The 13,487-nt window shown below is 40.7% G+C and overlaps 1 protein-coding gene across 1 annotated transcript in view; it reads right to left on the reverse strand.

Annotated features, from left to right (window-relative positions):
- The window catches only part of LOC136864695 (lysosomal acid glucosylceramidase), a 182,484-nt gene that overhangs the window by 29,215 nt on the left and 139,782 nt on the right, over window positions 1-13,487 (reverse strand). Inside the window, exon 7 of the mRNA XM_067142017.2 lies at window positions 12,273-12,423. Coding sequence (XP_066998118.2) covers window positions 12,273-12,423 — 151 coding nt within the window. The remainder of the gene's footprint in view (window positions 1-12,272; window positions 12,424-13,487) is intronic.

The raw sequence follows: 13,487 nt of genomic DNA on the forward strand, positions 1-13,487 counted from the left end.
TAATGCGAGAGCGGTTTCCGGGGTGGAGATAAACGTTGTGGGAAAAGAGAGTGTGGTTTTCACTGGGTAAGAATCTCAACACACTTGTTGAGTGCGGAACCTTACAAGCGTCTTATGAAAGATTTCCCACACTCCCTCGCAAAAAAATAAAATTGTTGTTGTTATTATTACCTTGTCGTTTCTAGCTCTTTACAAGCATCCATCTACCAATGAAACATTAAAAAATGTCCCTGGCTGAGATACAAATCCTCTCTGATTCTCACTGAAGTTTGTACATTGTCTCAATATCCTGTCATTAGTCCTTTCTAAATGTCTTATAATGGAACACGCAGAAACATGCCTCCAATTAAGAGGATCATATCTATCACCCTTACCCTTGTAAATTAAGCTCATATCTCTCTCATTTTATCAGGAACTATTCTCCATTTAAGCATCTCTTCTAAGAGTGTAGAAATTACAGGAGGACATTCTTTTAATTTTAGTATCTGAACTAATATCTTGTCAGGTCCAGGCATGGAATCAGATCTCATATTACTTAGAGATTGTTGTACTTCATGTACAGAAATTTTTAACAAGTGATCCAGATTGCCCTGCTTTGAACTTAAACAGTTATACTTCCTCCTAAAACCACCACCACCACCACCACCACCACCACCACCACCACCACCACCACAACCACCACCACCACCACCACCACAGAGAAATAAATCACGAGGATACCACTATCACCACCACAACCACAATTGCACCGGTAAATTAACAAACACTATTTCACAGCTTAATAGCATACAGAATAATTACCATGAAGCAAGAACACAAAGAAAGATTATGACAAAACAGTGCAACTACTGACTAGTACACCACACTCATCTATGCGAAAACAAACTACCTCACTGCTGCCAACCTTCACGAAAAATGGAATGCAAGCCAGAGGCCCATGTTACTTCACCTTTGAAATTTGAATCAAAATTCATGGTCTAGGTAGTTACATTTCAATATAATTCTTTATTATTTTTCATCTTAAAATATAAATAATAGGTAAAACAATGTGTAGAATTATTATTTAATTTTATCATATTCAACCATGGAGATTTGGCTGGCGCATGCTCATAGAGGGGTTTATGATGGCAGATTTACTGATACAGACTCTGCCTAGCTTAAAACCTCTTACCTCTCCCTTTGTCCCCCTGAAACCGTCCACCAGTATACTTCCCCCTTACATCTTAACTCCCTCACTCTCACTACGTACTCGGACAGAAGCTCGAGAATCTGTAACACCATATCTTGAACCTGAAAACATTTACTGGTGAACTGCACGCTAAATGTCAGTCATCTAAGTTCGATATTGCTGGACAGTCTTCCTTATTGATGAGAATTTACATTTTTACAATGAAATGTAATTTTCTTAGTATTATTCAAGTCCATTGTTTTAACAAAAAGCAATATATATTGCAAAAGGTCCACCTTTTCAATACAAAATAATTATGTTGTTCAGTTTGAATTACAACATTTTAATTCGGTTACTCGGTACCAGTTTTGACATTGTTAAAAGTCATCATTACCTGATCTTAGAATAAGGCAAATATAAATATATATATGTACAATTTTTAAAACATAATAGGCAGCTAACAATGGAGTCTATAATGACCAGGACCTCAATCCCCACCTTATTAGATCCCCTCCTGGCCTGCAGAGCCTACTTCCACCTCTTGTTTTCTTCCTCTCATGACCTTGTTCCACCTCCCTCTTCCTATCATCTACTCTACATTTTCCTTTCACCTTCTTACCTTCCCTGTTCCTTATCTTCTCTCTGCTGTTCTACCTGCATTGACTCATCTTGATTCCTCACTGATACCCCTAGTCCCATTTGCCCTCAAATTCCTTTCTCTTAAAATATTAGTCCGCCTGTCTTCCACAACTTCTCCCCTTCCTCTTGTACACCTACCATATCCTATACATTGTTTGAGGGAGTCATACCTTTATTCCTGTTCTCTGTTAGAATCCTAATTATCTCCCTCTTCTCTCCCCCCATGGCCCTACAGCCCTTGAAGGGCCTTGGCCTACCAAGTGACTGCTGCTCATCCCGAAGGCCTGCAGATTATTCTTGGCTTCCGAGACCGGGGCCGCTATCTCACCGTCAGATAGCTTCTCAATTCTAATCACGTAAGCTGAGCGGACCTTGAACCAGCCCTCAGGTCCAGATAAAAATCCCTGACCTGGCCGGGAATCGAACCCGGGGCCTCCGGGTAAGAAGCAATCACGCTACCCCTACACCACGGGGCCGGCTCCCTCTTCTCTCATACTTCTTAATGTCTGTTCACATCCACAGTCACCGAGTGAATGGCTGCGCCGTTTGGATTATGTAGCTGTCAGCTTGCATTCGGGAGATAGTGGGTTCGAACCCCACTGTTGCCAGCCCTGAAGATGATTTTTCATGGTTTCCCATTTTCACACCAGGCAAGTGCTAATAAGTTCTCTCACAGCCTTAATCTAATATTTACAAGTTATGATACACTCATTCTAGAAGGTAAATGTGCCTACATTAAGTGTCTTGATACTTTCTTTACTTACAGATGTTGCATAAAATGGATTCAGAATGAGCAAATTTCAGAGGCAAGATGAAGACAACCTTCCTCTGTATGATTAATGTGTATGCCAGGTAGAGCAATTCCGAGAGCAATTTTCTTTTGACTTCTCACTTTGAGGAGAAATAAACTGATCAAATATTTTTCCGGGATCACCCGATGAATATAATTTCCCTATATTAGGGAGCATGTTGGTCAAAACTGACTTTAAATGTTTTATAACTGCCAGCTTGAATTCATCTATTCCAACAACATGAGTCAAAGATCCACTCTACTGAGAGTCAAATGTCTCATAGCTAGGGTGCATTGTTTTCATGGTTTAAACACTTCAAGATATGCCCTCCTGATGATATTATCATAACTTCTAATGCAACAAACATTGACTTGAATCCCTGAATACTGCTATTCTTTTTCCAGTTATTTCTCTTTAGTTAAATACACTGACTGACAGAGCAAATGCAACACCAAGAAGGAGTGGTCAGAACTTTATGCCACTTGCAGGGTAGACTGACGTCACTGAGGTATGCTCATGATGTGAAATGCGCCGCTGTGCTGCGCACGTAGCGAACGATAAATGGGACACGGCGTTGGCGAATGGCCCACTTCGTACCGTGATTTCTCAGCCGACAGTCATTGTAGAACGTGTTGTCGTGTGCCACAGGACACGTGTATAGCTAAGAATGCCAGGCCGCCGTCAACGGAGGCTTTTCCAGCAGACAGACGACTTTACGAGGGGTATGGTGATCGGGCTGAGAAGGGCAGGTTGGTCACTTCGTCAAATCGCAGCCGATACCCATAGGGATGTGTCCACAGTGCAGCGCCTGTGGCGAAGATGGTTGGCGCAGGGACATGTGGCACGTGCGAGGGGTCCAGGCGCAGCCCGAGTGACGTCAGCATGCGAGGATCGGTGCATCCGCCGCCAAGCGGTGGCAGCCCCGCACGCCACGTCAACCGCCATTCTTCAGCATGTGCAAGACACCCTGGCTGTTCCAATATCGACCAGAACAATTTCCTGTCGATTGGTTGAAGGAGGCCTGCACTCCCGGCGTCCGCTCAGAAGACTACCATTGACTCCACAGCATAGACGTGCACGCCTGGCATGGTGCCGGGCTAGAGCGACTTGGATGAGGGAATGGCGGAACGTCGTGTTCTCCGATGAGTCACGCTTCTGTTCTGTCAGTGATAGTCACCGCAGACGAGTGTGGCGTCGGCGTGGAGAAAGGTAAAATCCGGCAGTAACTGTGGAGCGCCCTACCGCTAGACAACGCGGCATCATGGTTTGGGGCGCTATTGCGTATGATTCCATGTCACCTCTAGTGCGTATTCAAGGCACGTTAAATGCCCACCGTTATGTGCAGCATGTGCTGCGGCCGGTGGCACTCCCGTACCTTCAGGGGCTGCCCAATGCTCTGTTTCAGCAGGATAATGCCTGCCCACACACTGCTCGCATCTCCCAACAGGCTCTACGAGGTGTACAGATGCTTCCGTGGCCAGCGTACTCTCCGGATCTCTCACCAATCGAACACGTGTGGGATCTCATTGGACGCCGTTTGCAAACTCTGCCCCAGCCTCGTACGGACGACCAACTGTGGCAAATGGTTGACAGAGAATGGAGAACCATCCCTCAGGACACCATCCGCACTCTTATTGACTCTGTATCTTGACGTGTTTCTGCGTGCATCGCCGCTCGCGGTGGTCCTACATCCTACTGAGTCGATGCCGTGCGCATTGTGTAACCTGCATATCGGTTTGAAATAAACATCAATTATTCATCCGTGCCGTCTCTGTTTTTTCCCCAACTTTCATCCCTTTCGAACCACTCCTCCTTGGTGTTGCATTGTCACTGTCAGTCAGTGTACATTAAAACGTACAGGTTTTTGATGATGCTGGAACAGGTACCAGGTAGAACTAGGAAGGAAGCAATTGTGGCTGTTTGATATTATATGACACTTAACGTTTCCCACATAGCTGATTATCTTATCACATAATTCTGAATCAGTGTCAGCGCTACCCTTTCCTGGTCTGTACATCCAAAGATATCGAGTTGCCTATTATCTTTATAAATTAGCCTTACACCTAGAATTTCATGTTTCTCATCTTTAACTTTTTCGTAGCTTACAAATTCTTTTTTCACCAGAAACAATACTCCTCCTCCTACTATTCCTATTCTATCTCTATGATACAAACTCCAGTTCTATGAGAATATTTCTGCATCCATTATATCATTTCTCAGCTATGATTCAACTCCTATTACAATATCTGATAAGTATATATCTATTAAGGGGGCTGAAGGGGTAGTATGTGGTCCTGTGGGTTCACTTTTTGCTGGTGGAAGTGTACTAATAAAGCACAGGAAATGAAATTTATTCCTACCAAGTCCAATACATGCATGTCCATGCCTTGGCCCCTGGCCAACGGGTATACTGCGTGTACATGGCTAAGTCATGTAAGGGCGAAAAAGCGAGTTCCCGACGCTTCAAAAAGGGGAGCCATCAGCTAAGGGAGACAACCCCAAAAGAAAACATTGGCCCTCCAGGATTGCTGGGAGTTGGCATTGAGCTGACAACCCAATCTGTAAAAAACTCTTGTAACAAAATCTGAAGAAGAAATAGCCGACCGGACCTTTTTACGACAACCTCGCAAATGTGTAAAGGACTTGAGAATTGGTTCGTGGAATGTTTTAACTCTTTACCAAGCTGGAAACCTAAGAAAGTTGCTCGATCAGCTGGATGAGTATCGATTAGATATTACTGCTATACAAGAAGTGAGATGGATTGGTGAAGGAGTGATACAGAGAAAAAATCACTTGGTATTCTATAGCTGCCACATGAAGGATCACATGTATGGTACTGGTTTTATTGTCAATAAGCAGATTAAACACCTTATTATGGATTTTTGGGCAAAATTGCATAGATTGTGCAGACTTAGGGGGAAGTTCTTCAATTACACTCTTATCTGTGCACATGCTCCAACTGAAGAGAAGAGCGATGAAGATAAAGATTCATTTTATGATGAATTAGATGAAATTTATAATGAGTGCCCAAGGGCAGGCTGTAAAATAATCTTTGGGGATTTGAATGCGAAGATAGGAAAGGAAGATGAATACAAACCTTGTATTGGAAAATATAGCTTACATGATATTTCTAATGATAATGGAATCAGGCTTAGATACTTTGGATCCTCGAGAAATATGCTAGTGGGAAGTACCATTTTTAATCACAAGGACATACATAAAATGACATGGAAGTCTCCAGATGGAAGTACTTTTAACCAAACTGACCACCTCCTAATAGATGCAAGACACTCCTCTAATTTGATGGATGTTAGGAGTTATAGGGGGGTCAATATTGACTCTGACCACTACCTTGTGGTAGCAACTATTAGAAGCCGAATATCTAATACAAGAAAGGTACATGGATCCAATGCAAGAAAGTTCAACAGTGCTCGGCTGAAGGAGCCCGTAATTGCTCTCAGATATGCTAGCTTGCTTAATGAGGCCCTGATCGATTTGCCTAATAGTGAGAGTATTGACGAAATCTGGAAGAATCTTAAAGACGCACTATTAAAAACTGCAAATGAAGTTTTAGGAAGGGAAGAGAATGCTTGGCACAACAATTGGTTTGATGAAGAGTGTGCACGAGCAACAACTTTAAAAAATGAAGCATACAAGAGAATGCAACAGAGGAACCATGCCCAAAAAGCAGTGGAAGAGTATAGAACTTCCAGAAGAGAAGAAAAGAGATTGCAAAAGAAGAAAAAGAGACAGTATGAGAGGAAAGAATTAGAAGAAATGGAATGGTTGAAAGGGATGAATTATGTGAGAGCTTTCTACCAGAAGTTAAATGAAAGTCGTAAGGATTTCCAACCTAGAATAATTTTGTGTAGAGATAAAGATGGCATAATACTGGGCAGTGAGGAAGCAATACTAGAAAGTTGGGCACAATATTTTGGTGAACTGTTGAATGAAAGTCCAGGTGATAATGAAGTAACCTTACCTCCTGTAAATACAAGAAAATCAGACATAGAAGTACCGATACCTACTACTGAGGAAGTTGAGCTTGGTATTAAGAAATTAAAGAATAACAAAGCCCCAGGAATGGATTTAATACAATCAGAGCTTGTGAAAAATGCTGGAAAAGAATTTGTTAAACACTTTCACAAACTAGTGGCCAAGATATGGGTAGCTGAAACAATCCCTGATGAATGGAACATAGGTATCATCTGCTCGATACATAAGAAAGGTGATATCATGATGTGTTCTAACTATAGAGGTATCTGCTTATTATCCATTGCTTATAAAATATTTGCCAATATTCTCTTTAGCAGATTGATGCCTTACGTGGAAAATGCAGTTGGTGACTATCAATGCGGATTTCGCCAAGGAAGATCTACTATTGATCAGATCTTCACAATTCACCAGATACTTGAAAAATGTAAAGAATTTGGAAATTGATACACACCATCTCTTCATTGACTTCAGATCAGCCCATGACAGCATTGACAGAAGTAATCTCTATTGAAACAGGAACGCCCGTACTTCAGTTTATTGGAGAGCATGAGAAACGACAAGGCGTGTACGGCCCATGCTAAGAGAGTGAGAGAGAGAAGGGTAGTGAAAATTTTTTTTAATGATTAAGTGGATCCTTCAGTTTATTCAATAGATATGCAAAGAATTATGTCACCTTTTACAGCTGAATCATGGAGTTGTCCTTGAAGGCGTGGAGGGAACGTCGTCCTGCGGCGGCTGCGTCGTCTTGCGGTCGGCGTCGGCGTTGTCTTCCGTCGTTGGTGTTTTCTCTGTATTAGTGTTGATAACTCGAACCTGAGGCAGGAACGGGGAAATGTGGAGCTTCCACATCGGACGTCATGGGACTCTGGTGTGACACCTCTCTAAGGCGAAGCACACCGAAATAGTTCCCACAGTCAATGATGTTGAACGCACTTTAGCAGCAAGGATAAAGTCAGAGTCACAGTTCCATGAGAATAAGATGGAAGGAATTATCGTATTTGGAATAATAAACAAACGAAAACAATCTAAGACCTTCCGAGGTGCAGTGACTAAGCACTTCACAAAGAAAATTAAATTCTCCGGGTACAGTCTCTGCACTGTACACCATGAGCACAATATTCACACACTTGTTGAAATAAACGACAGTCCAAGTTCTGTTACGTCGTAATTTTCAGAAGATTATCACTGGTACTTAAGATCATACGTGATTCTGAACAGGTTATGAGGGAATTGGCATGGTCCCTTGGAAAGAAATCACGATACCGTATTCCACAAGTTAATACTGTCTTTAAGAGGGAATGTTGGCACAGTTTATTACGAACACAGTTCAACGGATAGACACAGTCTTTAAATGAAATGAAGGTCGGCACAGTTTTATTACGAACACAGTTCCGAAAAATGGATAAACACAGTCTTTAAATGAAATGAAGGTCGGCACAGTTTTATTACGAACACAGTTCAATGGATAGACACAGTCTTTAAATGAAATGCAGGCTGGCACAGTTTATGCTAGAAACATTCATAGTCCACAAACGAAATATAATCGCCCAGTCGTACAGACTGATAAAAACAAAATTACGTTTTTGTTCATGCACAAAATTCAAGCCCACGGAGAAAGCTTCTAACACTAACGTTTCTAAACTCAAGTATACAGCCGGACCGAGTGACGAATTATATCGCGACGTGCTTACTTGCACACACACACTGAACTCACGGCTTACTGCCGACTCCCCTCACTCTCTCTGCCTACGGCACACTTCAGCTGCACACTGCCCACACTGCACACTCTCTGCTTTACCCCAGGCTGGCGATTCGCTTATATTGCCAAAGGTCGGTAGGCGTGACTACACATGTGGGCCCCAAGAAAATTTTATATCTTGGCCATCTTTACACCGATTGACATGAAATTTCGGCTAGCAGCGTTCATTATTCCTGCCTGCAAGGTGACGTTATTGAAATATTGATATCACATTTCGTTCATGCTGCAATGCTATGGAACACGAAAGAACCTTCTGCGTGACGTCGCTTGACCTTGGCCGGTGTTCTGGAACAGCGCGGGCTTGCTTGCAGTTCCCACAATGCCTGTGCGCTCGGCGCAAGTTTTAAATGCTTACGGCCGGGTGTTGGCGAGTTCCTCTTAATAAATGAATGAAACGTGAATGCTCGTAGGGCGTTCCCGTTTCACTAAGTAGCAATGGAAGAGTTTGAGTTCCCTATGAAATTGATCACCCTTGTGAAAGCTACCATGGAAAATACTCAGAATCAAATTAAGATCCAGAATATGTTATCAAGTGCTGTAACGACCAAGAATGGAGTTAGGCAAGGAGATTCATTATCATGCCTTTTGTTCAATATATCTTTGGAGAAAGTTGTTAGAGATGCAAGTATCAACACAAGGGGAACCATCTTATATAAATCAGTTCATATTTTGGTATATGCAGATGATATTGATTTAATCGCAAGAACACCAAGAGCATTAAAAGAAGCTTTCACAAGCCTCGAAAAAGCAGCAAGAAAGATAAATTTACAGATTAATGAAGGAAAAACTAAGTACATGCCCATAACCAAGAAAGACTACCCTAGTGGGTCTACATCATAGAAATTGGCTCGTATAAGTTTGATGTTGTGCATAGCTTTACCTACCTTGGATCAGAAGTTAATTCCAAGAACAATGTTAGTTCTGAAATCCAAAAACGTATACTGTCTGCTAACAAGTGCTATCATGGCCTCAGAAAACATCTGAAGTCTAAGTTGCTGTTCAGGAAAACTAAAGTCCTGATGTATAAAGTTTTAGTAAAGCCTGTATTAACATATGGTGCTGAGACCTGGACACTCTCAAAATCTGATGAAAGACAGCTCGGTATATTTGAAAGAAGGATTTTGAGGCAAATTTTTGGGCCAGTGGAAGAAATTGGTGTCTGGAGAAGAAGATAATAATCATGAATTGTATAATTTATATAAAGAACCAAACATTGTTAACTGTATAAAGATCAGAAGGTTGGAGTGGGTAGGACATGTGCTGCGTGCTAATGACAGAATGTTAAAGAAGATATTTAATGCAGTGCCAGAAGGAACCAGGAAAATTGGCAGACCAAAGTTAAGGTGGGAAGAAGGGGTAAGAGAGGATGTAAACATAATTGGAATCAAGAAGTGGAGGAGCTCTGCATTTACCAGAAAAGAATGGGGAAAACTTCTTCAGAAGGCCAAAGCCCACAAAGGGCTGTCGCGCCAGTGATGATGATGATGATGATGATGATACATCTATTAAATTAATTCAATACCTTTCTTTACAATACTTGTACAGTTGAGCACTAACATTTTTATGTCATCCCTACCTGACTTCCATTTCTCTGTACCCTTATTACCGCTACCTAGGCCACCCCGTTTCCCTGAATGTACCTGTCTATAACCCTTCTAAACTAATTTCGTAACTTATATGTACCATTGCGGTTTAAGTGAAGGCCATCTGAGCATAGATCCCTGTCTCCTACCCACCTATTAGGATCTAGAAATCTGTATGTGATGACTCCCATTTTCCCAGATACCCACTCTATAGTCTCATTTAACACATTGGAGACAGCCATATTTGAATGTGCTACCCTCTAGAAATCGCAGGATTTTTAATGGTTTTAGAAATTTTTCAATGCTAGGGAAAGTCATGATTATAACAAGTTTTAGAATATTTAGAAAGATCACATTTTCTTCTAGACAAAAATGAGTTTTAATTATCATAATAGTGCAGCAATTTTTAAATATAAATTTATGAAGATAATAAGTTTTACAAGAAAATAAAAAAATAAAAATCTGACACAACTATGGATGCCAGTTTGGTTAATATTTCGAAATCTGTCTATTGGTGTGGACACATCTACTGAAGTACACTAATACCAATTCTAACCTAATTGGTCAATTAGCACTGGTATCCTTGTTTACAACCAGGAATTTGCTTTCCCACTGTTCGTTGTTTGACAACAGGGTTGTGTCGAGTTGCTGCAGGTTGTTATCTGTACATGGGAAACACCCACATTTTTTGGAAGCGATATAAAACAGTATTACAGAACCCACTTCAGAAAGCAGTATAAAACTACGTTAAACTTCATACCAATTTGAAATTATCTCATTTATCTACATTTACTTGCCTGAAGTGCCAGAATCATCATGTTTACTTACTGTATAATTGTTATTCTCATCGTCATTTTCAGAACTCGTGCCTTCCATAAGAACATCCATTATGGATTCATTGTCGAAATTTCGTACACTTGAATTAAACATGCTAAATACTCACAAGAATTACACAAACAAGCCTGCCTTTTGAACACACACTCTTCCTGTCCGCATGTACCGTACGTACTATCTCACCCATTTCCAGCTGAGAGTCAACGATGACGCAGCCCCAGGTTATGTAAGAATGAGGCTGTGTTATGAATGCCCTGAAAGAAGAGCTCCCAACTTATGCTCATAACTAGTACATTTTATACTTATAGAAGCATTCAACAGTATTCTAGTGAAGTCACAGCTCGCTGAAACGGCAGCTATATTTTTAGCTGCAGTGAAAACGTGCCCGTAGATTCTCCGAGCTCCGTCAGCAGCAATGAAATAACGCACCCGTAGTTTCTACGAGCGGCGTATCCAATGTGTTAAATCTCCAATCACCTTCCAGTCAGTATCCCTCCTACACAGTATTCCACTGATAACAATCTCTGCTTCCTTAAACTTCACCCGTGCTGCATTTACCAGATCCCACAAATCTCCAACTATGTTGGTATTTATACCTACCTGCTTGTCTTATGTTGTTAGTAGCAACGTGAAACACTACCACCTTCTCCTTTCCCTCTTCCTTCTCTTCTACTTTCCTCAACATCTGCCTCAACCTCATTCCTGGATAACACTCTACTCTGGTTCCCTTTCCCCACATGTCTAACGATGGAATCCCCATGACCAGAGCCTCAACCTTACTCACCTCATTTGATCCCCTCACCTCCTGGTCAGTCCTATCTTCTCCCACTGCTGCAGAAGCTACTCCCTCCTCCCTTTTCTCCCTCCCATGACCCTGTTCCACCTGTCTTTTCCTATCCACTACTCTACATTTCCCTTTCCTAACTTTTCCCTTCCTCCCAGGTGGCTCACTGTGTGCTAGCTTTCCAAGTGGGAGGTGATGAAGCCATCTTAGCTCCAATTAAGCTGGTGACAAACAAGAGTACCACTTACAACAGACCAACAGTAGAGTATTCTCAAATTCAAACAGTCATAATTAGATAAGTATTCCTCATGAACAGCCAAGATTTTCTTCTGAAGACAAAGTCTCTGCAAAAAGAAAAGAATTTCATCTTGTTTCTTGGCACAGAAAAATATTATTATGTCTAGACTGACTTTTTTTCTAATCTGTTAGTCTTTTTGATTCAGGGAATGTAGCCAGCAGCTTGTATATTCATATCCTTCATATTTTATACACTGACAGGCCTTTTGTTTTGCATAGCTGTATATTGTAATTGATAACGTCTTTAGACACTACTGCTAAACCCCTGTCCATTCTAATTTCTCCCGTAACCAATCTGAACAATCCTACGTGCCTTCACTTTCAATAACATCCTTATTAATACTGGCAGAGCACCAGAAAGACTAATTTAAATATTTATCTAATCATTCAAAAAATGAGGAATTCTTGACTGAAATTATACCATTGCATGCCTCTGTGTACAGCAAGAAAACTTCAGGCCAACTGTCATGTACTTCGTCTAGGTACTGCGTGCCGAATGCCGGTATGAAGTCGACATACCAATGTACAGCTATCCCTGAAGTATAGTTCCGAGCTTTGGGATCTCCTAGAACCTGAAAAGGAAATAGTGATTTAATAAAAATTTGGTTGATTTTATTACTGTTGAACCATAACATTTGCAATAGAAATGTTAATACTGCCCTTGCAGGTTAAACTGCTTTTATGGGCACAAAACTGACTGAATTAACTTTGTGTAGAAACATAAACATTAGATAAAACATGTGAGAAAATTATAGGAATCCTCTTTCCAAACATAATCAGGAACACTACTCCAAAGTATACTAGACAAATGTTTTCACCGAAAATTCATGATGACCATGACACTAATTTAATTGGCAACCGTTGAAGATAACTATTTTTACCACTTTTTACAGAATTCACTGAAATGTCTGTGAAGTAAATATGGTTCTAATTGATCCAATGAATGTTTTTAACATGCTCCTCAATATTCCTAAGGTGACTAAAACCACAAACACAACCCTTACTGTCAATGAAATTGAATCATAAGATCACCCTTAAGGTACAGCAAGATCTTGGCAATGTCTTCTTGTTAACTGTGATTTTTCACTTTGTATTCTCTCTCTGTTGTTCAAACTGTACTTTTATTTATAGGTACCAGTATTATAGACACCTGTGAGCAATCTTGGGAAATTTGATAATGAACTGTGGCTGAGGGCTGGAGAACCTGATCATACATTAATAATAATTGAAGATATCACCAATATATTGATAATAATGACAAGAAAGGATGGCCTTCTTAAACTGATAGTGAAATAAAGATGTTCACTCAATTATCATACCTTAAGTTCTATGAAAAGCTCCCTTAAACATAAGTACTTATTAATCAATTTTATTTTCCTTGACAACTCTGTTTCTCTTATTAAATATTGATGACTGCTATCAAAATGGATATTTCTATCATTTTACCATTTTGAAATTACATGCAGTAATGAAGGCTTTATCATATTCAGTGTACACTTCAGGTACTGCTCCTTGAGAGCTGAACTCAGTTAATTTCAGAATAATTCTTTAAACAAAGGTACAGATGAAAAAATGAAAACCTACAACCTGTTTTCAGTCAATGACCGGGTCAGGGATGGGATGAACGAAGCTCCCA

Source organism: Anabrus simplex, chromosome 1 (genome assembly GCF_040414725.1).
Source record: "Anabrus simplex isolate iqAnaSimp1 chromosome 1, ASM4041472v1, whole genome shotgun sequence".
Lineage (NCBI taxonomy): Eukaryota > Metazoa > Arthropoda > Insecta > Orthoptera > Tettigoniidae > Anabrus > Anabrus simplex.